Source organism: Ammospiza caudacuta, chromosome 4 (assembly GCF_027887145.1).
Source record: "Ammospiza caudacuta isolate bAmmCau1 chromosome 4, bAmmCau1.pri, whole genome shotgun sequence".
Lineage (NCBI taxonomy): Eukaryota > Metazoa > Chordata > Aves > Passeriformes > Passerellidae > Ammospiza > Ammospiza caudacuta.
Genome location: NC_080596.1, coordinates 72124499 through 72149287, shown reverse-complemented (window position 1 = coordinate 72149287; position 24789 = coordinate 72124499). Strand labels below are relative to the sequence as shown.

Genomic DNA, 24789 nt, shown 5'->3' with positions numbered 1-24789 from the left:
GCGCGGGCGGGACAGCCCTGCGTCCCCGGGACTCTGGGGCTCACTCCATCCCGGTTTTTGGATCATCGGGGGTCCCCGGGGTTGGAATTCTGCTGCTGGAGGGGACAGGGATGGGTGGTGGCTTCAGGAGGAGGAAGAGGAGGAGGGAAAATTTGCTTTACCCTTGATCCCCACCCCCAGATTTTGGGATTACCACGGGCTCACGCAGGAGCTTCCAGGGTGTCCAGGAAACCGGGATGTTCTGGAGCATGGCCGAGGGTCTGAGCTGGATCCACCCTCCCTCGCTGGTTCTCCATGGATTTGAAACACAGACATTTCCTTTCTTCCTTTCCAAGTTTTCCCCCATTCCCACTGAACCCAAACCTTCCAGCTGCTGGGCTGGAGCAGCTTCCCCTGGGTTGTCCCATTGGACACATGCCTGGAATTGTCCAAGGCTGAGCTGGATCTAAATGGGATAATGGAAAGTGTCCCTGCCCATGTATGGGATGGCACTGGATCGGATTTAGGGACCTTCTCAACTCCAACCATCCTACAATTCCATGAATTTATGAACTCCACATCTGGAGACCCCACAGTGACTCTGTCCCCTCCACCATCACATCCACCCCAGATTGTCTCCGTCAGGATGTCTTGGGTGGTCTCCCCTTGAGGGGAGGATTTGGGAAGGGCTGGGATCCCTTCCCATGCAGATCCATCTCCACCAGGATGTCCCAGGTGGTCTCTCCATTGGGAATGGTCTTTGGGAAGGGCTGGGATGCCTTCCCACCTGGATCTGTCTCCATTGGGATGTCCTGGGTGGTCTCTCCTTGGAGAAGGATTTGAGAAGGGCTGGGATCCCTTCCCACCTGGATCCATCTCCATCGGGATGTCCCTGTAGTCTCTCCCTGGGGAAGAGTCTTTGGGAAGGGTTGGAATCCCTTCTCCCCTGCATCCATCTCCATCGGGATGTCCCAGGTGGTCTCTCCTTGGGAAGGGTTGGGATCCCTTCCCACCTGGATCCATCTCCATCGGGATGTCCTGGGTGTTCTCTCCCTGGGGAAGAGTCTTTGGGAAGAGCTGGAATCCCTTCTCTCCCGTACCCATCTCCATTGGGATGTCCCTGTGGTCTCTCCCTGGGGAAGAGTCTTTGGGGTCCCCCAGACTCTCCTGTCCATGTCCCCAGGTGCCAATGGTGAGCGGTGCCTGACGCCGTCCCCACCCGGCTCCCCGGGGACACCCCATGACAGCTGCAGCATCGCCCCGCTGACGCCCTCCCAGTCACCGGTGAGTGCCACACCAGTATGGCCACTCTGGGGTCCCAGTAAGGCCATTATGGTGTTCCCAGTAAGGCCAGTGTGGGGTCCCAGTAAGGCCATTATGGTGTTCCCAGTAAGGCCAGTGTGTGGTCCCAGTAAGGCCGTTATGGGGTTCCCAGTAAGGCCAGTGTGTGGTCCCAGTATGGCCATTATGGGGTTCCCAGTAAGGCAGTTTTGGGGTTCCCAGTAAGGCAGTTTTGGGGTCCCAGTATGGCCATTATGGGTTTCCCAGTAAGAGAGTTTTGGGGTCCCCAGTAAGGCCATTATAGGGTTCCCAAGAAGACCATTATGGTGTTCCCAGTAAGGCAGTTTTGGGGCCCCAGTAAGGCCATTGTGGGGTTCCCAGTAAGGCAGTTTTGGGACCCCAGTAAGGTCATTATGGGGTTCCCAGTAAGGTCACAGTGGGGTCCCCAATAAAACCTTTATGGAGTTCCCAGTAAGGCAGATTTAGGGTCCCAGTAAGGCCATTATGATGTTCCCAGTAAGGCAGCTTTAGGGTCCCAGTAAGGCCACTATGGAGTTCCCATTTTGGCCAATATATGGTTCCAGTAAGGCCACTAAGGGGTTCCCAGTAAGGCAGTTTTGGGTTCCTAGTATGGCCATTATGGGGTTCCCAGTAAGGCAGTTTTGAGGTCCCAGTATGACCATTATGGGGCTCCCATTTTGGCCTGTGTAGTTTCCAGTAAGGCAGTTGTGGGTTCCGAATAAGACCATTATAGGGTTCCCAGTAAGGCAGTTGTGGGGTCCCAGTAATGCAGTTGTGGGGTCCCAGTAAGCCCATTGGGGTCCGTCCCCCTCGTCCTTTCCCCTTCTGGTCCTTCTCCATTTCCTGCTCCCCCTCCCCTCCCAGTCCATCCTCCATCCCCCTCACTCCCACAGGATGGGTCAGTCTATCCCCAGGACCTCTATCCATGGAATTTTCAGCATGGAGGGGTTTTCCAGCTCTGGAATTACCCACCAGGAAAAATTTAACCCCACAAAACTCCTGCCCTCTTCCGGGGCCGCCGGGTGTGGGAGGCCACGTTCCAGAGCCTGATCCTCCCTGGAGCTCCCTGTCCCTGCACATTCCTGCTCCAGCTGCCTCTTCCCTGCTGATCCCAGCATTTTTCCAGGCCAGCTCGTGTCCTCCCTTATCAAATCTGGGGACATTACGAGTTAACAAGGCTTTCAGCTTCCCGTGGTGACATGAGGACAGGGCCTTGTCACATCCTTACGGCTTCTTCAGCATGGGCACAGCCCTGGAAGGAAGGGACATGGAGTGGGGATAGGAAAAGGGTGGGAGCAGCAGTGGGAATATCCCAAAATGCCTGGGCCAGGGGGATTTTCAGCTAGGTGACATTTGGGGACACCTGGAATGATGTCACCTTGTCCAAGATGGGGAGCAGGAAAGTGTTTGGGTTCAGTGACCTTTGGGGACAGCTGAGACAATGTCCCTTGGAGTGACACTGGATATAGGGAACAATTTGGGTTTAGTGACCCATGGGGACACCTGGGACAATGTCCCTTGGACTGAGATGGAACACAGGGAAGAGTTTTGGTTGGGTGACCCTTGGGGACACCTGAGATGATGTCACCTCATCCCAGATGGGAAGCAGGGAATGGTTTGGGTTCAGTGACCCTTGGGGACAGTTGGGACAAGGTGAGATTGGACACAGGGAAGGTTTTCAGCTGGGTGACCCTTGGGGACACCTGGGACAATGTCCCTTGGTGTGAGATGGGACACAGGGAAGGATTTTGGTTGGGTGACCCTTGGGGACACCTAGGATGATGTCACCTCATCCCAGATGGGAAGCAGGGAAGGGTTTGGGTTCAGTGACCCTTGGGGACATCTGGGACAATGTCCCTTGGAGTGACACTGGATATAGGGAACAATTTGGGTTTAGTGACCCTTGGGGACACCTGGGACAAGGCCCCTTGGACTGAAACTAGACATAAGGAAGGTTTTTAGGAATCTTGGCTCCAACTTCAGGGTCCAAGTGAGGGGGGCTCAGCACAATAAAAACGGGAGCCCCCAACCACCCTGGCTGCTCCCATGGGCATCCATCCCTCTCCAGGGCTGTCCAAACCCCTGTATCCCATGGGAACAGGGTCTTTGGGAACAGTTGCAGCCACCCCATGGAATAAGGGAGACACTTTTCTGAATGAGTGAAGATGTATAAGAAGAATCACCCATCAGGGAATCACCAATCTGCAGTTTTCAGAAAAATCCTGAAAATTCAGGAAAAATCCTGAAAATCCTGGAAAAAGAAACCAGTTCCTGGGGTCTTCACCACTTTTCTGGGATCTCCCAGTCAAAATTGAGTGCTTGATCCCATTCCTTACCTTCCTTACCGCCCATGGAATATGAGAGACGCTTTTCCCAATGAGTTGAAAATGTGTACAAAGAAGAACCCATCAGGGAATCACCAATCTGCGTGAAAAATCCAGGAAAAATCCTGAAAATCCTGGGGAAATCCTGAAAATCCAGGAAAAATGAACCAGTTCCTGGGGTCTTTACCACTTTTCTGGGATCCCCCAGTCCAAAGGGCTTGATCCCATTCCTTGTCTTCCAGCGGAGCGAGGCACGTTCCCAGCAGACGCCGTCCTTCTCCGTGGTGGTGGCCATCGACTTCGGCACCACCTCCAGTGGTTACGCCTTCAGCTTCACCAGTGACCCTGAGGCCATCCACATGATGAGGTGAGCACCTACCAGAGGCCCTGGAGCTGGGAAGGGACATTCATGGCCCCAAAGTGGTCAGAGGTTGGCTTGGTGGGAGATGGTTCCTGGCAACAGTGGGTGGAAGGTGTGGGGTGAGGATGTTCCAAGGGATGGAGCCAGGCTGGGGGAGCTGGGAATGTTCACCTGGAAAAGGGAAAAATCCAGGGAATTCTCAGAGTCCCTGCAGGGGCTCCAGGAGAGCTGGAGAGGGACTGGGGACAAGGCCTGCAGGGACAGGAGCCAGGGAATGGCTCCCACTGGGAAAGGGGAGATTGGGCTGGGATCTTGGCAAGGAATTGCTGGCTGGGAGGGTGGGCAGGGGCTGGGCTGGAATTGCCAGATTTGCTGTGGCTGCCCCTGGATCCCTGGCAGTGTCCAAGGCCAGGTTGGACACTGGGGCTTGGATCCACCTGAGATAGTGGAAGGGATTCCTGTCATGGAAGTAGGTGGCACTCAGTCGTCTTCAAAGTCCCTCCCAACCCAAACCAGTCTGGAATTCCATTAAATTCCTCGGAGGATGGAGCGGGATCACCCCTCCTCCTTTGTCCCTCTTTAAGGTCCTTCACGCCGTACCCATAGAAACAAACTAAACCTGGCAGGACACATTCCCTGGAATTTCACCTGCTCCGGCTCCTCTTTGCAGGAAATGGGAAGGGGGCGACCCAGGCGTGGCCAACCAGAAGACCCCCACCAGCCTCCTGCTGACCCCGGAGGGGACATTCCACAGCTTCGGCTACACCGCCCGCGACTACTACCATGACCTGGACCCCGAGGAGGCCCGCGAGTGGTTTTACTTCGAGAAGTTTAAAATGAAGATCCACAGCACCAGCGTGAGTCCCTGCTCCCATCCTGACATTCCTGGTGTGCACAGGGGGATCCTGGCCAGGCTGGGAATTGAAATGTTGGGAAAAAAACCCATTTTAGGGGGTGAATTTGAGGTTCTCCCATCCGGGCTGCTCCAGGGTGGGTGGATGTGGCTGCATGAAGCTTCAGGTGCCTGAGCTCCAGCTGGGGCACAGAAGGATGAGCAAATTCCCGAGGTTTGGTGACAGATCCACCTCCCAGCCCCTGGTGTGATCCGTCTGCTGTTCCCGGCAGGATCTGACCATGAAAACCGAGCTGGAAGCTGTCAACGGGAAGAAGATGCCGGCGCTGGAGGTGTTCGCCCACGCGCTGCGCTTCTTCAAGCAGCACGCCGTGCAGGTGGGGCCACCTCCATCCCTCCTCCTCCTTCCCAAATGGAATCCTCTCTGTCCTCTCCATGCCTTCCATGGGAGGGTGGGGAGACCCTGGAATGGAATTCCCGGATTTGCTGTGGCTGCCGTGTCCCTGCAAGTGTCCAAGGCCAGGTTGGACAATGGGGCTTGGAGTGACCTGGGATAGTGGGAGGTGTCCCTGGATGGGATTTAAGATCCCTCCCCACCCAAATCATTCCGTGGATCACCGGGAACCCCCAGGGTCACCTCCTGCCAGGGGCCCCGGAGCTGGGAAAGGACTTCATGGCCCCAAAATGGTCAGAGGTTGGCTTGGTGGGAGATGGTTCCTGGCAGCAGCGGGTGGAAGGTATGGGGTGAGGATATTCCAAGGGATGGAGCCCCTCTGCTCTGGAGCCAGGCTGGGAGAGCTGGGAATGTTCTCCTGGAGAAGGGAAAAATCCCCAGGTGTCACCACCTGCTTGTCCCCTGGCAGGAGCTGAAGGACCAGTGCCCGTCCCTGCCCGAGAGCGACGCCATCCGCTGGGTGCTCACCGTGCCGGCCATCTGGAAGCAGCCAGCCAAGCAGTTCATGCGGGAAGCAGCCTACAAGGTGGGGGGACTCCAGAGGTGACCATGTGGTGACCCTCACAGGGGTTGTGGTGTCCAGGGTATCCCCTTCTTCCCTCTGAATTCCCACTGCCAGAGAGTAGAGTTAGGTGGGATATCGGGAGGGAATTCCTGGCTGGGAGGTGGGGAGGGGCTGGGATGGAATTCCCAGATTTGCTATGGCTGCCCCTGGATCCCTGGAAGCGTCCAAGGCCAGGTTGGATGGATTTGGATCCACCTGGGATAGTGGGAGGTGTCCCTGCCCATGGATAGGGTGGGAGTAGGATAGGATTTAAGGTCCTTCCCACCCAAATCCAAGGGATTTAAGGTCCTTCCAACCCAAACCCAAGGGATTTAAGGTCCTTCCAACCCAAAAGTTATTGGGTGAGAGGGTAGATAATTTTCCAGGTAGGTGGTTAAGAGGATTATTGGGTGGTTGGTTGAATTTTTCAGTGGTTGGTGGTTGGTTTGGTGCTCAGGGTCATTGGTTGAGCAGTTGTCTGTTTGAGTGGTTAGATGGTTGGTTGATGAGTCAGTTCAGCAGTTGGTTGGTTGAGTGGTTGGGTGGGTTGTTGGTTTGGAGGTTGGTTAGGTGGCTGCTTGAGCAGTTTGGCCACTGGTTGGGTGATTGGTTTGGTGGTTGGGCCATTGGTTGAGCTGTTGGTTGGTGGGTTGAGTGCTTGGTTTGGTGTTCAGGACATTGGCTGGTTCATTGATTGACTGGGTCACTGGTTGAGCAGTTGAATGATTGAGCAGGTGGTTGGTTGGGTGGTCAGGTCGTTCGTTGGGCGTCGGTCAATGGTGAGGTGGTCAGGTCAGCTGTCAGGTGGTTGGTTGTGTGGTTGGTTTGGTGATCAGTTCTTTGGTTGTGTGGTTGGTTGGACAGCTGGTTGGGTGGTGAGGTCATCAGTTGGTTTGGTGACTGGTTGGATGGTTGGTTTGGTGGTCAAGTCATTGGTTGTGTGGTGAGGTTGTTGGTTGTTTAGGTGGTTGGTTGGATGGTTGTTGGTTGGGTGGTTGTTTTGGGGGTAAAGTCATTGGTTGGTTGGTTGGTTGGTTGGTTGGTTGGTTGGTTGGATTGTTGGTTTGGTGGTTAGTTCATTGGTTGTGCGGTTGTTTGGATGGTTAGTTGGGTGGTGAGGTTGTTGGTTGGTTAGGTGGTTGGTTGCATGGTTGGTTTGGTGGTCAGGTCATTGGTTGGTTGGTGGTTGGTTAGATGGTTAGCTGAGTGGCGAGGTCATTGGTTGGTTGTGTGGTTGGTTGAATGGTTGGTTGGGTGGCCAGGTTGTTGGTTGTGTGGTTGGTTGTGTTGGGTGGATTTATGGCAGGTTGTGTGGTCAGTGATCAGTTGCATGCTTGGATTGTTGGCAGAGCTGTTGGATCACAGGTTGGGTGGTTGATTGGTCAGTTGAGATTTTGGGTGAATATTCAGATATTGGCGAGTATTGGGTCCTCCCTCATCTCACAATTCCAGATCCCTGTGACAACCAAGGGCATGGGGACACACCTGGAAACCCCCAGTCCCTGTCACCGCGTGTCCCCACAGGCCGGGTTGGTGTCCCCAGAGACGCCGGAGCAGCTGCTGATCGCGCTGGAGCCTGAGGCTGCCTCCATTTACTGCCGGAAGCTGCGGCTGCACCAACTGATCGAGCTGAGCTGCCGCCCCCCGACCAATGGCGCTGAGACCCCACACCCCATCGACTCCAGCTTCCGACAGGGTGAGGGACCATGGGATTGGGATTGGGATAGGGCAGGGGCTGGAGGAGAAGGGAATAGGCTCGGGATAGGGCAGGGGGGCTGGCGGAGCAGGGAGTGGGGTCAGGATAGGGCCAGGGGCTGGAGAAGCTGGGAATGGGGTTTGGATAGGGCCAGGGGCTGGAGGAGCAGGGAATGAATGGGGTTGGGATAGGGCAGGGATTGGAGGAGCAGGGAATGAGATCTGGCCCTGCACGCCAGATCTGGAGGGTCCATCAGCTGCCATGGCTGGGGAAGTCCCCAGAAACCCCGTTCCAGAGAGTCCCCATCCCCAGAGACGCCCCCCCCCCCCCCATTGCCAGAAACCCCATTCCCAGAGAGTCCCCTGTCCCCAGAGATCCCCTGTCCCCAGAGACCCCTTGTCCTCAAAGACTTCCCATCCTCACACCCCCATTCCCAGAGGCCACATTCCAGAGACTCTTCATTTCCAGAGACCCCCCATTTCCAGGGACCTCCCATCCCCAGAGACCCCATTCCCAGAAATCTCCAGTCCCCAGAGGCCCCATTCCCAGAAACCTCATTCCCAGACACCCCTATACCCAGAAACCCCATTCTTAGCCCTCCCACCCCATTCCCAGAGATCCCATTTCCCCCTTCCCACATCCAGGGCATTTTTCCGTGCTTTCCCATAAGCCTCCAAGTCGTGTCCCCCTCCTGCCACCTTGGCCACCACCTCATGTCCCTGGGCCACCCCCAGGGACTGTACCCCCCATGGATGAGATCCTGGGCTTTACTGGGACAGCCCCAGTTTACCCAGCTGGGACCAAGCCCCGGAACTGGGATGTGCTGGTGGCAATCCCAGATGGAGATTTGGGGGATTTATGGGGTTGCTCATGCTGACCCCAAGGACGAGGAATTATCCCTGTGCCAAAAATATCCCAGGACAATATCCCCACCTTTCCCAGCTCATCTCGGCCCTTCCGGGTGCCTTTGATGTCCCAGGGATGGGGGGGAGCAGAGGAAACCCCACCCAGGCTGTGGGGTCAGGGCTGGAGGTGGCATCGCCCAGGGTGGGCATGGGGTGATGCCCTGGGATCCGCTGGGATCCTTTGGGATCGCAGCAGGGAAAGCTGGATCAGCCCATCCATGGTGGAGCTGGGTCATAATGGGGTCCTGGCTGGAGGGGAGCGGCCACCAGTGCTCCCAGTACAGACCCCACAGCAGGAATGGGGTGGATCCTGGGTAATGGGGTGGATCCCATGGAAATGGGGGTGATCCCATGGATATGGAGTGGATCTCATGGAAATGGGGTGGATCCCATAGAAGTGGGGTGGATGCCATGGAAGTGGGGGGGATCCCATGGATATGGGGTGGATTCCATGGAAATGGAGTGGATCCCATGGACATGGGGTGGATCCCCTGGAAATGGGGGTGATCCCATGGAAATGGGGGGAATCCCATGGATATGGGGTGGATCTCATGGAAGTGGAGTGAATCCCATGGATATGGGGAGAATCCCATTGATATGGGGGGGATCCCATGGATATGGGGTGGATCCCATGGAAATTGAGTGATTCCATGGAAGTGGGGTGGATCCCATGGATATGTGGTAGATCCCCTGGAAATGGGGGTGATCCCATGGAAATGGGGGGATTCCATGAAAATGGGGTGGATCCCATGGAAATGGGATGGATCCCATGCAACTGGGGTGGATCCCATGGATGTGGGGTGGATCCCACGGAAGTGGGGTGGATGCCATGGAATTGGGGGTGATCCCATGGATATGGGGTGGATCCCATGGAATTGGGGGTGATCCCATGGAAATGGGGGGGATCTCATGGAAATGGGGTGGATTCCATGGACATGGGATGGATCCCATGGATGTGAGGGGGATCCTGACCCCGCTGCCGACCCCTGGCTCTGTCCCCCAGCCCGGGAGCAGCTCCGGCGATCGCGGCACAGCCGCACCTTCCTGGTGGAGTCGGGAGTGGGCGAGCTCTGGTCAGAGATGCAGGCAGGTACGAGGAGGGGACACGGGTGGGGAGATTCCCAGATCCCGGGGTCCCCCTGGATGTGCCCTTGGTGACAGAGCCACCCTCAAGCACCCAAGGGTTCTCCTGCCATGGGGGTGACACCGTTGGGGTCTGTCCCTTGGCCGCACAGAAGGGGCGGGGTCTCCCTGCCACCATCCCGTCTCTTCGTCTCTCCGCCCGCCCCAATTCCCGATATTTTGGTTAAAGTTTCATTTTCCCCGGGAAAACGCAGCCCCGTGTCCCCGAGGGTGGGTGTGGCGGGGGTCACTGAGGACCGCCACCCTGTCGCTGTTCCCCCCATCCCCCCCCCGCAGGTGACAGGTACATCGTGGCCGATTGTGGCGGGGGGACTGTGGATCTGACCGTGCACCAGATCGAGAAGCCGCAGGGGACGCTGAAGGAGCTCTACAAAGCCTCGGGTGGGATGAGGATCCCTATTCATCCTTTTTAACCCCGCTCCGGGATTCTCTCGGGACCCCAAACCCCGGCTCTGACCTCAAACCCGGGCTGGGACCCCAAACCTGGGTCTGGGACCCCAAACCCGGAGCGGGGACCCCAAACCCGGGTGGGACCCCCAACCCAGGACTGGAACCCCAAACCCGAGCAGGGACCCCAAACCCGGGCTGGGACCCCAAATCCGGGCTGGGACCTCGAACCCCACGAAGGGCCATGGATGGGGCTGGGGCGCCACCTGGTGGCGATGGGGGGAAGTGCAGGGGGATCCGGGAGGGACAGAGAGGGGACAGAGGGAAGGGGACACGGACTGGGGGGACAAGGAGGGACATGGCTGGGTTAGGGGGGCAAGGTGGGGCGGAGAGGATGGGGAGGGTGGGGACAGAGGCACAACGGAATGGGGCGTGTGGGGCATATGGGGACCTGGATGGCACAAGGACATCGGGATGGGGCATGCAGGGACACCGTGGTAGGGGTGCCAGGGGGATGTGTGGGGACCTCAGGATGTGGGGAAGTGGGACATGGATATGTGGGTGACACAGGGACATGGGGGACATGGGGCGGACAAGGACATGGAGATGAAGGACATGGGGACTTGGGAATGTGGGGGATGTGGGGATATGGTGTTGGGGGGGACATGGGGACATGGGGGATATGGGGGCTGTGGTGAAGGGGGACATGAGGACATCAGGATGGGGGATATAGGAGACACGGGGACATGGGGATGGGGGACACAGGGACATGATGGGGAGGCAAGGACGTGGGGATGAAGACATGGGGACATGGGAGATGTGGGGATATGGTGTTGGGGGGGACATGGGGGATATGGAGGACATGGAGATGTGGAGGATATGGGGGACACAGTGATGGGGGACATGAGGATGTCAAGCTGACACGGGGAAATGGGGATGGGGGACATGGGGGTGTGAGTACCACAAGTATAGGGGGATGGTGGACATGGGGACCACAGGGACATGGGGACAGCAGACATGGGGACCACAGGGACATGGGGATTGCAGACATGGCGGCCACAGGGACATGGGGATGGGGGGCCCAGGGACATGGGAATGTAGGGGACATAGGGACACGGAGATGTAGGAGAATGTGGTGATGGGGGACATGGCTGCCATGGGGACACAGCAACCACGGGGCCACCTCCTGACCCTACCCTTGTCCCTCAGGAGGTCCCTACGGGGCCGTGGGCGTGGACCTGGCCTTTGAGAAGCTGCTGTGCCACATCTTCGGGGACGATTTCATCGCCACCTTCAAGGCCAAGCGTCCGGCGGCCTGGGTGGACCTGACCATCGCCTTCGAGGCGCGGAAGCGTGCGGCCGCCCCGAGCCGCTCCAGCCCCCTCAACATCTCCCTGCCCTTCTCCTTCATTGACTTCTACCGCAAACACCGTGGCCACAACGTGGAGACCGCGCTCCGCAAGAGCAAGTGAGGGGTGGCACGGGTTGGGGACATCTTGGGAACGTGGGGACACAGTGGGAGTGACACTGGGGTGGGAGAGGGCAAGAGAGGGAGGAAAGGCAGGGTAGGGTGGGAGGGCAGAGGACAGGAAAGAACTAGGCGGGAGCTCCTTGTCACCCCTGGGTCCCCTGTCTGTCCCCAGCGTGAACCTGGTGAAGTGGTCGTCCCAAGGGATGCTGCGGATGTCCCCCGAGGCCATGAATGAGCTGTTCCAGCCGACCATCACCCACATCATCCAGCACATCGGTGGGGCCCGGGGACATGGCCATCCCTGGGGAACCCTTGTCCCTGTGCCATCCCCTGTCCATCCATGGGGAACCCCTGTCCCTGTGCCACCCCCTGTCCCTGGGGTCACTCCCCATCCCTGGGACCTGCCCTGTTAGTGGGAGACCCCCATTCCTGGGATCATTCCCATTATTCCTGGGAGCTCCTTCATCCTTGGAATAATTCCTGTCCCTGGGACCATCCCTTACCCTATGAGGCCCCCCATCCTTGGGACCATCCCATGCCTGAGAGATCCCCCCCCATCCCTGGGACAATCCTACATCCTGGGATCCCCTTTGTCCCTGTGGCCCTGCTCCTGTCCCTGGGACCCTCCTGTGCCTGGGACTCCACCCCTGGGACCTTCCCTGTCCCTGAAACCCATCTTGTCCCTGGAATCACCCCTGTCTCTGCAATCCACTCCATCCCTAGAACTCACCTTGTCCCTGGGATCCCCCATTCCTGGAACATTCTTCATCACTGGAATCTCCCATTGTCCTTGGGAACCTTTAATCCCTGGAACCCCATTGTCCCTAGGACCAGCCCTTGTCCCTGGAATCCCCATTGTCCGTGGAAACCTTTTATCCCTAAAACCCTTCTTGTCCCTAGAACCCCCCCTTGTCCCTGGGACCCTCCCTGTCCTTTGGCCCCCTTCCACCCCTGAAACTTCCCCGATTCCTGGACTCCCCTCATCCCTGCCCCCCCATCACCCCCACACCCCTTCTCCCCCATCCCAACCCCAAACCTCCCCTTTTATCCCCCCCTCCAGACACCCTCCTGAAGAAACCCGAGGTCCACGGCATCAAGTTCCTGTTCCTGGTGGGCGGCTTTGCCGAGTCGGCCATGCTGCAGCGGGCGGTGCAGGCCGCCTTCGGCCACTGCTGCCGCGTCATTGTCCCGCAGGACGTGGGGCTCACCATCCTCAAGGGGGCCGTGCTCTTCGGCCTCGACCCCAGCGTGGTGCGGGTGCGCCGCTCCCCGCTCACCTACGGCGTGGGTGTCCTCAACAAGTTCGTGGAGGGCAAGCACCCGCGCGAGAAGCTGCTGGTCAAGGAGGGCAAGAACTGGTGCACTGACATCTTCGAGAAGTTCGTCACTGTGGACCAGTCGGTGGCCTTGGGAGAGGTGGTCCAGCGGAGCTACTGCCCAGCCCGGCCCGGCCAGCGCCGGACCATCATCAACATCTACTGCTGTGACAGGGATGACGTGGTGTACATCACCGACCCCGGCGTCAGGAAGTGCGGCACCATCAGCCTGGAGCTGGGGGACGCGGGGGACGCGGGCGCGGCGCAGGGCCGGCGCGAGATCCGCACCAGCATGCAGTTCGGGGACACCGAGATCAAGGTGACGGCGCTGGACACGTGCACGGCGCGCAGCGTCAGGGCCACCATCGACTTCCTGTCCAACTGAGGGGTCCTGGGATGTGCCACCATTGACTTCCTGCCCAACTGGGACTACCCAGGATGTGCCACCATCGACTTCCTGTCCAACTGAGGGACCCTGGGATGTGCCACCATCAACTTCCTGTTCAATTGAGGGGACCCTGGGACATGCCACCATTGATTTCCTGTCCAACTGAGGGGCCCTGGGACATGCCACCATTGACTTTGTGTCCAACTGTGGGGCCCCTGGGATGTGACACCATTGTCTTCCTGTGCCACTGATACTACCCAGGACGTGCCACCATCGATTTCCTGTCCAACTGAGGGTCCCTGGGACATGCCACTATTGACTTTGCGTCCAACTGAGATTACCCAGGATGTGCCACCATCAACTTTCCATCCAATTGAGGGGCTCCTGGGACGTGCTGCCATCAACTTTGTGTCCAGTTGAGGGGCCCCTGGGACATGCCACCATTGACTTCCTATTCAACTGAGGGGCCCCTGGGATTTGCCACCATCAAATTCCTGTCCATCTGGGACTACCCAGGATGTGCCACCTTCAACTTCCTGTCCAATTGAGATGACCCTGGGATGTGCCACCATCAACTTCCTGTGCATCTGAGACTACCCAGGACATGCCACCATTGACTTCCTGTGCAACTGGGACTACCCAGGACGTGCCACCATCAACTTCTCATCCAATTGAGGGGTCCCTGGGATGTGCCACCATCAACTTCCTGTCCAACTGGGACTACCCAGGATGTGCCACCATTGACTTCCTGTCCAATTGAGGGGACAGTGGGATATGCCACCACTGTCTTCCTGTGCAACTGAGACTACCCAGGATGTGCCACCATCAACATCCTGTTCAACTGGGACTACCCAGGATGTGCCACCATCGATTTCTCATCGAATTGAGGGGCTCCTGGGACATGCCACCATTGATTTCCTGTCCTGAGGGGCCCCTGGGATGTGCCACCATCGACTTCCTGTCCAACTGAGACCTTCCTGGAGACTCCACCATTGAATTCATCTCTAGCTGAGACCTCCTGTCATTATGGGGACACCCCCAGGACCTGCCACCCTTGACTTCCTGTCCAACTGAGGGGCCCTGGCATTGTGGGGACACCCCTGGAATATGCCACCATTGACTTCCCATCCATCTGAGAACCTCTTGGAGATGCCACCATGGACTTCATCTCCACCTGAGGAACCCTGTGATTGTGGGGACACTCCTGGAAGATGCCACCATCAACTTCCTGTCCAACTGAGAGTCCTTGTCATTGTGGGGACAATCCCAGGACCTGCCACCATGGACTTCATCTCCAACTGAGAGTCTCTGTCATTGTGGGGACACTCCTGGGAGATGCCACCACTGTCCAAATTAGACCTCCTTGGAGATGCCACCAACTGACATTGGGACCACCACTGTGTGGACCACTGGGAGATGCCACCACTGACTTCATCTTCAACTGATGCCATCCTGGGATCTGCCACCACTGAATCCTGTCCAACTGAGAGTCCTTGTCATTGTGGGGACAGTCTCAGGAGCTCCCACCATCAACCTCCTGGCCAACTGAGAGGCCTTGGGAAATGCCACCATCAACTTCATCTCCAGCTGAGACTTCACCAGCATCATGAGGACTTCTAGGACCTGCCACCATTAACTTCCTGTCCAACTGAGACCTTCCTGGAGATACCATCATGGACTTCCTGTCCAACTGAGGGACCTTGAGAGATGCCACCGTGGACTTCCTGTCCAACTGAGACCTTCCTGGAGATGCCACCACCGATTTCCACTCCAGCTGAGATCTCCTGTCACTGTGGTGACCATGCCAGGACCTGGCACCATTGACTCCCTCCCAGACTGAGACCCCCCATTATCCTGGGGACCCCAATCCCTGTCCCCCACCCTCTCCCAGCCCCCCTTTAACTGGAATTGGCCTCACGACCCCTCCCCATCCCCCATCCAGGACTGTTTGGGATCGTCCACCCGGGGGTGTCCCCTGTCCCTCTGGGCAGGGTCATGGAGGGGATTTGGGCTCCCATCCCATTCCCAGTGGGATTTTCCTCCTTCCCGAGGTGGGATTTTGTACTTTAACCCCTCCCCCAGGCATGTAAAATATCTTTATATTTATATACATATATATATATATATATTTGTAGGCACATAAAACCTCCTGAAACTGCTCCTGGTCCTTGTACCATGAGGAAAAAAAATGGGAAAACAGAGAAAAAAAACAGGAAAAAAATCTGAGAAAAACAAACAAACAAAAACCCCCAAAAAGAGGCGCTGGCAGCAACACAAGGACATGGCAGGGGGACACGGCAGGGGGACACAGCCCCAACCCCGAAGCCACCGGGGACTCCCCGCTCCCGCCCCACATTCCACAGGCAAAATTCCTCCCCCACCCCAGAAAAGAGGGAAAAATTCCCACCCCAAGAGGCACAATTCCCCCAAAACCCCCAACACGGGGCTGCGGGGTGAGGGCGAAGCAGCAGCAGCAGCAATGAGCGGGGTCCCCCCCTCTGCCCACTTTGGGGACCGTGCTGTGCTCTGGGGACTTTAGAGTGCCCCAGGGTGGGCTCTGGGGTCAGTCGAAGCCGTGCCACTCGCTCTGCTCTGAGTCGTACTCCAGCTCGGCTCCCATGCAGCGCACCCCGTCCAGAAGCATTGGCGTCCCGTGGTGACGGTCTGGGGACAGCAGGGGACACGGCTCGGGGACAGCTCTTTTTGGGCGGTGGGGGGTGGGAATGTCCCTTTTTTAAGGGGTTTGGGGGTGGTTTTAGGCTCCCAGTGCTGGGGCCGGGTGGGTGAGGGATGTGTTGTCCCTTGTGTCACCACTGTGGTTACTGCCCAGCAGGTGGTGACAACCTCGGGGGGCTGGGGGTGGCTGGGATATGGGGTGGGGAATACAGGGAACAAGGGGGTGTTGGGGTTTATGGGGAGGGTTCCAGGGATGGGGGGTCCCAATGACAAAGGGGTGCCAGGGACAGGGGATATCCCAGGAACAAGGCGGGGGAGTCCCAGGGACAAGGTGGGGGTCCCAGGGACAAGGGAGGGTCCCAGGGACAGGGGACATCCCAGGGACAAGGTGAGGGTCCCAGGGACAAAGGGGGGACCCAACCAGAAACAGGGACTCCAGGGACATTGGGGTCACTCCCCAACCCCTCCCTTCACCCTGTCCCAGGGCTCTCCTCAACCCCTGGGCTGGGGAGTTTTTGGGATGAAATCCCCCATTTTGGGCAATTCCTCAAGACTGCCCTGGAGCTGGGACAGCGCCACACTTGAACTAGGACACTGGGACAACTGGGAAGAGTGGCTGGGCCTGGGCGGGGAGGGAAGGGGACAGGGAGGGACCCTTACCCATGACCCGGGCCTGCACGGTGACCTTGATGTGGCCGGGACTGTGTCCGGCCAGCAGCAGCTCCTCCTTCAGCACGCCCTCCTTGTGCGCCATGTACTCGCAGCGCACGCTGTGTCCTGGATGTGGGGACAGGGAGGGGCTGCTGGAGAACTGACTGGGACCTCATCACCCTGCCCGTGCCCTCCTCACCCTGTCTGTGCCCTTGTCACCCTGCCTGTGCCGTCCCCACCCTGCCTGTGCCAGCCTAAACCAGCCTAAACCCTCCTCACCCTGCCTGTGCCAGCCTGTGCCCTCCTCACCCTGCCTGCACCTTCCTGAACCTTCCCTGCCCTGCCTGTGCCCTCCTTACCCTGCCTGCCCTTTCCTAAAACTTCTCTGGCCTTCCTGAACCCTTCCTGTCCTACCTGTGCCCTCCTCACCCTGCCTGTGCCTGCCTGAGCCCTTGTCACCCTGCCTGACCCCTGTGTGTGCCCTCCTTACCCTGTCCTGAAACTTCCCTGGCCTTCCTGAACCTTTCCTGTCCTACCTGTGCCTGCCTGCACCTTCCTGAAACTTCCCTGAAACTTCCCTGCCCTCCTCAACTTGCCTGCACCTTCCTGAAGTTTCCCTGCTCTCCCTGAAACCTCCCCGCCCTGCCTGTGCCTGCCTGATGCTTCTCTGCCCTCCTTGACCCTCCCCTGCCCTGCCCTCAGTGCCCGAGTCCTGCCTGTGCCCTCCTAACCCTGCCTGCCCTTCCCTGAATATTCTCTGCCCTGCCTTTACCTGCCTGTACCTTCCCTGCCCTGTCTGCACCTCTCTGAACCTTCCCTGCCCTTCCTGAAACTTCCCTGCCCTGTCTGAGCCCTCCTTTCCCTCTGTGCCCTTCCCTGCCCTCCCTGCACCTTCCTGTCCCCTCCCCGCCCTGCCCTGCCTGAGCCCTTCCTGTCCCCTCCCTGCCCTGCCCTGCCTGTCCCTGTCCCCTCCCTGCCCTGCCCGTCCCCCCTGCAACTCATGGGCTTCCCCAGGGCTCCTTTCCCCTGCTCCAGAGAGGCCCTGGCCCTGATCCCGGCTCCAGTCCCAATCCCAGCTCCAATCCCAATCCCAGCTCCAATCCCAATCTCGGCTCCCATCCCAGTCCCTATTTTGGCCTCAGTCTTTGTCCTGTTCCCAATCCTGACCCTGATCTCAGTCCCACTCCTGATTCTGGCCTCAGTCCTGGTTCAGTCCTGGCTCCTGGCTCCTGGCTCCTATCCTGGTCCTGATTCCAGCCCCAATCCCAGCCCCACCGCCGGTTCTGATCCCAGTCCCAATCCCAGCTCTGATCCCAGTCCCAATCCCAGCCCTGATTCCGGCTTCTGGCTCCAATCTCGGCTCCAATCCCGTTCCTGATTCCAGCCTTGATCCCAACCCCAATCCTGGCTCTAATCCCAGTCCCAATCCCGTTCCTGATTCCAGTCCTGATCCCAGACCCAACCCCGGCTCTGATCCCAGTCCCAATCCCGGTCCCGATCCCAACTCCAATCTCAGCCCCAATCCTGGATCCCCAATCCCACCCCTGCCCCCGATCCTGATCCCAATCCCCGGTGGGACTCTCCAAACAAACCCTAAAGTGTTTTTTTCGGGGTGGAGCCAGCGGTGGGTGGAAAAAGTCCCATCCCTGCCCTGTCCCCACTGCCGGGAGGTGACACCAACGCCCCGCCCTGTCTCCGCCCTGTCCCCACTGCTGGGAGGTGACACCAAAGCCCAGCCCTGTCCCCACTGCCGGGAGGTGACACCAAAGCCCAGCCCTGTCCCGACTGTCCCCACTGCCAGGAGGTGACACCAAAGCCCAGCTCTGTCCCCGCTCTGTCCCCGCCCTGTCCCCACCGCCGGGAGGTGACACCAAAGCCCAGCTCTGTTCCCGCCCTGTCCCCACTGCCGGGAGGTGACACCGAGGGGACAGGGATGTGGGAAGCAGCATCCATTGGCTGTGGGACATCTGGGATGGGACTGAGGTGGCCTTGGGGACCTGTGGTGTCCTCAGAGCGGAGCCCGTGTCCCCAAGGAACTGCCACCCAGCTCAGCTGTCCCCAGGCTCCGGGATCCCATGGATGTGACAGCACCCAATTGTCCCCAAAGTGGAGGGTGGCACCTCTTGGAGCAATCCTTGTCCCTGTCCCCTGTCAGGGTTTGGAGCCCCCCTGGGAAAGGAAAATCCCAACAACAACAAAATAACAAAATCTGGGGACATCAGGGACATCCCTGAGGACAAGGAATTGTCACCTCCCTCAGACACTGAGGGGACAATTCCTGGGTGCAGCCCCTTTGGGAAAGGGCCAGGTACGGGATGGGGACACTGGGGACAAGGAGGGGACGCTGGGGACAAGGAGGGGACACGGTACCTTCGGGCAGGGAGGTGACACTGACGATGCGCAGGTTGGGGTTGGGGACAGGGAGGGGACAAATGTCCTTGCCCAGGCTGGGCACGGGGGGCAGCACGAAGGTGATCTCGTACTTGTGCAGGATCTTCAGGAATCCCACCTGGAAAAAAAAGCAGGATATGGGGGTGACACCAGGGCTGGGGTGGCATTGTCACCCCCCCTTTGGGGACAAGGCATAATGGAGGGTCCCCAGGAAGGTGGGGACAGCACCTGGAAAGGGGGAATTATCCTAAACATGTTAAATCCAGGATTTGTGCCCTAAAAAAAAATCAGGAAATAATAAATAAGAGGTAATTCAGGAAATAACAGGAATAATTTCAAAAATAAATCAAGAAAAAGTAACAAACAGGATGATTTTGTCCCCAAAAAATGCAGGAAAAATATGGAATTTTGGGACAAAAATCTGGGAATAAGAACCCATGGGTGTCACAGGAGCAGGGAAAGGTTTTCCAGCTGTCCCTGGAAAAGGCAGGAGCGCCTCTGCCCATGGAATTTTTCCGCTGTCATGACAAAAAGCAGAGCCCTGCAGAGCCTTGGAAAAATCCATTTTGGGAAGGGAACGATCCCCGAGGGAAAAAACATCCGGGGCCAGGATGCGGAGGGTGGAATTCCCAAAATCCATCCCAAAGAGCTGGAAAAGGATCCAGGGAGAACCTTCCAGAGCCTAAAGGGGCTCCAGGACAGCTGGAAGGGGATTTGGGACAAGGACACAGGGAATGGGGACATTTGGACTGGGATTTTGGGAAGGAATTCCCGGCTGGGCTGAAATTCCCAAATTTTTTGTCAATCCCTGGGAGTGTCCAAGGAATCAGGACGAGCCCCAAGCTCTTTCCCTCCCCAATCATTTTTGGGATTTATCCCTTTAAAACAAGGACAAAGGGAATGGGGACATTTGAGGCGGGATTTTTGGAATTCCCAAAATGCCCCCATGGGGTGGGATCATCCCAAAGAGCTGGAAAAGGATTCAGGGAGAAAATTCCAGAGCCTGAAGGGGCTCCAGGAGAGCTGGAGGGGGATTTGGGGACAAGGACACAGGGAATGGGGACATTTGGGGCGGGATTTTGGGAAGGAATTCCCGGCTGGGCTGAAATTCCCAATTTTTCTGTAGAGTGTCCAAGGAATCTGGATGAGCCCCAAACTCTTTTTTCCCCCAATAATTTTGGGATTTATCCCTTTAAAACCCCGGAAAAACAACCAGGATCTGTTTTCCCAGGCACATCCCAATGCCAGCAGCGTCCCCTCCCCGTGTCCCCGTGTCCCCGTGGGTGGCACTGCCACCCCCTCATTGTCATGCGGTGGGAACACAAACAGGGGCCGCCCGCGGCGGCAGCGCCGGATTTGGGGATTTGGGATGGAATTCCGGCCACGAGGCTGTGACTCAGCGCCGCTGGTGGCAGCTGCAGGTGCCACACGTTGGTGGCACCGCGGGTGGCTCCTGTCCCCTCCCCTGGCGCCGCCCCCGGAGCTGTGACACCCACGGGATAACCGGGATAACAGGGAATGGCCCTGATGGGATTCAGAGCGGACTCAACGTCCCCAAAACACGGCAGAGAGGACAGTGCCATGTGTCCCCTGTGTCCCCAAAGCCACCCAAGTGTGGCGCTGGGTTTGGGGGACAATCCGGAGTTGGTGCCCTCGGGAGCAGCGCTAAGGAATGACACGGAATTCTGGGGTGGGGACGCCTCAAAATCCGGGAATTTTCGGGATTTGGGAGCCCCCGAGTCCCCAGGGGATGGTGACACCCCCCCACTGTCCCCCTGTCCCCCACCTTGACCAGGAAGTGGCCGTCCTTGTCCTGTGTCACCATCACGGCCGAGTCGTGCAGCTGCTCCTGGAAGTGCACGTGGCCCTGTGTCCCCTCCTGCTGCTGGCCCTGCGTCCCCTCGGGGGTGAAGCGCACTGCTGGCCCCTTCCCCTTGCTGCCTGCGGGTGACAAAGGGACAAAGGGCCCGTGTCACAGCCCCGTCCCCAAGGGGAGGTGGCCTCGCCTTGGGGACGGAGCGTGGTGGCACCAGGAGAGGCTTCCCTGTCACACCCTGCCTGTGTCACCTGTGGGGACCTGGGGGAACAGCCAGCTCCTCTCCGAGCAGGGAAAGGCCACCGGGACATGCCGAGAGGGTCCCCAAGTGTCCCCAAGTGTCCCCAAGCATCCCCAGGCTCAGCAGACTCCTCTCCCTCCTGTGATGTCCTTGGGACAAGTGACACAGGCTGGGGACATGGGGACATGGGGAACAGGTGAGAAGGGGGGAGAGTGTGGAAGTGCCACCAGCCCATGCCCAGAGGGTCCCCAAGTGTCCCCGAGCATCTGCCATGTGTTCCCAAGCTCAGCAGACTCCGCTCCCTCCTGTGATGTCCTCAGGACAAGTGACACAGGGACAGAGGGACACAGGTGACAAGTGAGCACAGCCAGCTCCCCTCTGAGCAGGAAAAGGCCACCAGCTGATGTCCAGAGGGTCCCCAAGCATGCCAAAGTGTCCCCAGGTGTCCCCAGTCTTGGCAGACTCTTCTCCCTCATGTGCTGTCCTTAGGACAAGTGACACAGGGACACAGGTGACAAGTGTCCACAGCCAGCTCCCATCTGAGCAGGGACCGGCCACCAACTGATGTCCAGAAGGTCCCCAAGTGTCCCCAAGTGTCCCCAGGTGTCCCCAGGCTCGGCAGACTACGCTCACTCCTGTGATGTCCTTGGGACAAGTGACACAGGGACAGAGGGACACAGGTGACAAGTGAGCATAGCCAGCTCCCCTCCGAGGACCAGAAGGTCCCCAAGTGTCCCCAAGTGTCCCCAGGCTCCGCAGACTCTGCTCCCTGCCCGGGCTGCGCGGTGCCGTGGGAAGGGAAGGTGACACAGGGGAGGTGACACCGGGGAGGTGACACGGCTGTGACAAGGCCAGCAGGACAGGCCACACGGCAGCGCCGCGGCCCTGCCACCAGCTTGGGGACAGCGCTGTCCCCACGGGGGAGGCCCAAATCCCGTGGGATTTTCCACGTGCGCCGCTTCCATGGAAAATCCGCCCCTTCCTCCTCCTCCTCCTCCTCCTCCTCCTCCTCCTTCTCCTCCTCCTCCCGCTGCTCCCAGCTGGCAGCAGATTGTCACCAACGCCAGCAGCAGATTGTCGCCTCCCTTGTCGCCTGAAGAAAGGGCTCTTTGTGCTGGCAGCGCCGGGAACCCCGGTCTTTAATGAGCCGGGCTTTAATGAGCCGGGCTTTAATGAGCCGGGCTTAGGGCCCCGCCATTGTCCGGGGGGGACAGCGAGGGACACGGTGACAGCGCGGGGACACACGCGGGGGACCCTCCTAGGTGGCGATCCCGAAGGATCCGAGCGGATCCCAAATCCCGAATCCCAAATCCCGACCCTCGATAATCCCAAATAATGATCCCAAATCCCGACCCTCGATAATCCCAAATAATGATCCCAAATCCCTTTGTCACCCTGGTGGCACTTGGGGACGTTTGGCTGCCCCCTCCCGGGCACGGGGACTCTGGGGACACTGGGATTGGAGTGGGAGAAAGGCGGGAATTGGGGTGTCCCGGGATTTGGGGTGTCCCGGGATTCGGGGTGGCCTCGGGAGGGGACAGCAGGGACTGGCAGGGGTGGCAGTGGGGGATCCGCTGGATCGGGGATTTATGGGATATCTGGGATTTGTGGGATCAGGGATTCCCTTGGATCTGGGTTTATGGGATCTGGGATTTAGGGGATTAGGGAATCCGCTGGACTGGGGATTAATGGAATCTGGGATTCGCTTGGATTTGGGATTTCTGGGAGCAGGGAATACCCTGGATCAGGGATTTGTGGGATCTGGGATTTAGGGGATTAGGGAATCCCTTGGATTTGGGGTTTGTGGGATCAGGGAATCCATTGGATCTGGGATTTGTGGGATCCAGGATTCCCATGGATTTGGGATTTCTGGGATCTGGGATTTGCAGGATCAGGGAATCTGCTGGTTCAAGTGTTTATGGGATCAGGGATTCCCTTGGATCTGGGCCTTACAGGATCTGGAATTTATGGGATATGGGATTTCTGGGAGCAGGGAATCCACTGGATCAGGGATATGTAGGATCTGGGATTTATGGGATCAGGGAATCCCTTGGATCTGGGATTTGTGGGATCTGGGATTTATGGGATCAGGGATTTCTGGGAGCAGCAAATCCATGGATCTGGGATTTGTGGGACCGGGCATTTCTGGGAGCAGGGAATTCCTTGGATCTGTCATTTATGGGATCTGGGATTTCTGGGAGCAGGGAATCCCCGGATTTGGGATTTCTGGGATCAGAACCTGCTGGACCCTCGGGGTCACCGCGTCCCCCTGGGGGTCTCAGGGTCTCCCCCAGGATGTCCCCAACCCTTTTTTTCCTGGGAATCTCCTGGGCCTCTCCTAGCCTTATCCCACAGGGAAGGAGCCACCCCTGGCCCCATTCCCAGGGAAATCCCCGGAGCAGAATCCCACAAAGATTCCTCGGGATTTCTCTTACCCCAAAGCGCTTTTGGGGTCCCTCAAATCCCGGGATGGGCACAGAGAGACCCCAAAAGCTCCGGGAAAACCCCAAACCCCAGGATGCGAGGACAGTGAGGGGACGCGGGAACTCACCCTTGCCGGCTGTCGCCATCTGTCCCTCCGGCGATGTCGCTGTCCCCAAGTTCAGCGGCCGGGGGGCATCGTCCGGGAATTCTGCGGGAATGGGGCGGGAATGGGGTGGGAATGGGAAGGCGCCGGTCCCGTCCCATATTCCCATCCCATTGCGGGGACAGTGGTGGCCCCGAGATGGCCCCGAGGTGGCCCTAAGGTGGCCCCATTCCAGCAGGGCCTGGAATGGGCATTCCCTGATCCCAAAGCTCCAGGAAAAGCGGGAATTAGGGAATTCCCTCCCCCGAGCGTGCCTCAGTTTCCCTCTTTTTTCCCCCTGAAAAAATCTCCGAGGTTTGGGATTTTTTCCCCAGATTCCCAGCGCTGATCTCAAACTTGGAGCCCTTTCCCAAATGGGATAAATGAGAGATCAGATCCCAGACTTGGAGCTTTTCCCAAATGGTTTTTCCCGGGATAAATAGGGGATCAGATCCCAAATTTGGAGCCCTTTCCCAAATGGGATAAACGGAAGATCAGACCCCAAACTTGGAGCTTTTCCCAGATTATTTTTCCCGTATTAAAAGGGAGATCAGATCCCAAACTTGGAGCCTTTCCCAAATCATTTTTTCCGGGATAAACGAGGGATCAGATCTCAAACTTGGAGCCTTTTCCTAAATGGGATAAATGGGAGATCAGATCCCAAATTTGGAGCTTTTCCCAAATCTCTTTTCCCGGGATAAAAGGGAGATCGGATCCCAAACTTGGAGCTTTTCCCAAATGGTTTTTCCCGGGATAAACACGCGGAGACGCCACCGCTAGCCGGGAATTCGGGATGTGACATCTCCCCAAAAAATAAATAAATAAAAACATGCCCGGGATGGAATCGGAGGGTCAAACCTCCTCCTCCTCCTCCTTTTGGGATCGCCCCATGGGAGCGGGAATGCCGGCAGGGATTGGGAAAAGGGGAAACCCCAAAACGCCGGGAATTCCATGGGGGAGAAAAAACCCCAAAAATTCGGGATAAAAACGGGATAAAAGAAAACCGGGCTGGAATAAAAGGCGGAAGCCTCTCCCGCGGGGGAAATCCAGGGATTTGGGGGCGCTCCAAGCCATGCTGGGTGGGGGGTGAAGGAAAAGCGTCCCCAAGCTCAGCATGGGGGTGGCATGCCCCCAGGAGGGGACAGCGCGGCCGCGGTTGTCCCCACCCCCCTTTCCCGGCGCCGTTTCCCTTCCGCCATCCCCCGCGGCCCTCGGCCCCTCCTCGGGGCTGCCCCGGTGCCTCTGCCGCCCCTCGGGTGCCCCCGGTGCCCCGCAATGTCCCCCGGTGTCTCCCCGGTGTCGCCGCGCCCCGCTCACCCCGCCGC

The 24789-nt window shown here is 58.2% G+C and overlaps 2 protein-coding genes across 4 annotated transcripts in view; one reads left to right on the top strand and one right to left on the bottom strand.

The window, feature by feature from the left end:
• The window catches only part of HSPA12B (heat shock protein family A (Hsp70) member 12B), a 20291-nt gene extending 4661 nt beyond the window's left edge, over nt 1–15630 (top strand). For both annotated transcript variants that reach the window (XM_058803096.1, XM_058803097.1), the window contains 11 exons: nt 1163–1263; nt 3848–3972; nt 4637–4823; nt 5092–5196; nt 5683–5799; nt 7342–7513; nt 9422–9508; nt 9838–9942; nt 11158–11416; nt 11592–11695; nt 12480–15630. In XM_058803096.1, coding sequence (XP_058659079.1) covers nt 1163–1263; nt 3848–3972; nt 4637–4823; nt 5092–5196; nt 5683–5799; nt 7342–7513; nt 9422–9508; nt 9838–9942; nt 11158–11416; nt 11592–11695; nt 12480–13120 — 2003 coding nt within the window. In that variant the 3' untranslated portion in view covers nt 13121–15630. The remainder of the gene's footprint in view (nt 1–1162; nt 1264–3847; nt 3973–4636; nt 4824–5091; nt 5197–5682; nt 5800–7341; nt 7514–9421; nt 9509–9837; nt 9943–11157; nt 11417–11591; nt 11696–12479) is intronic.
• On the bottom strand, nt 15487–24789 carry ADISSP (adipose secreted signaling protein). 2 transcript variants are annotated; one of them, XM_058803100.1, is made up of 6 exons: nt 24782–24789; nt 23450–23530; nt 20628–20782; nt 18821–18959; nt 16460–16576; nt 15487–15787 (listed from the first exon to the last, which is right to left on the bottom strand). In XM_058803100.1, the coding sequence occupies exons 2-6, from the start codon at nt 23466–23468 to the stop codon at nt 15687–15689; spliced, it is 531 nt and encodes a 176-aa protein (XP_058659083.1). In that variant the 5' UTR covers nt 23469–23530; nt 24782–24789; the 3' UTR covers nt 15487–15686. The 2 variants fall into 2 exon arrangements, with proteins under 2 accessions (XP_058659083.1, XP_058659082.1); XM_058803099.1 differs by lacking the exon at nt 24782–24789 and having other exon boundaries at nt 23450–24399.

Bases quoted from the DNA above. Each gene is read 5' to 3' on its own strand.
- ADISSP (XM_058803099.1), bottom strand. From the start codon at position 23,594: ATGGGAATATGGGACGGGACCGGCGCCTTCCCATTCCCACCCCATTCC. The intron at 20,783-23,449 runs GTGAGTTCCCGC...TGTCACCCGCAG, and splicing joins GATGGCGACAGCCGGCAAGG to GCAGCAAGGGGAAGGGGCCA. The intron at 18,960-20,627 runs GTGGGGGACAGG...TTTTTTTTCCAG, and splicing joins ACGGCCACTTCCTGGTCAAG to GTGGGATTCCTGAAGATCCT.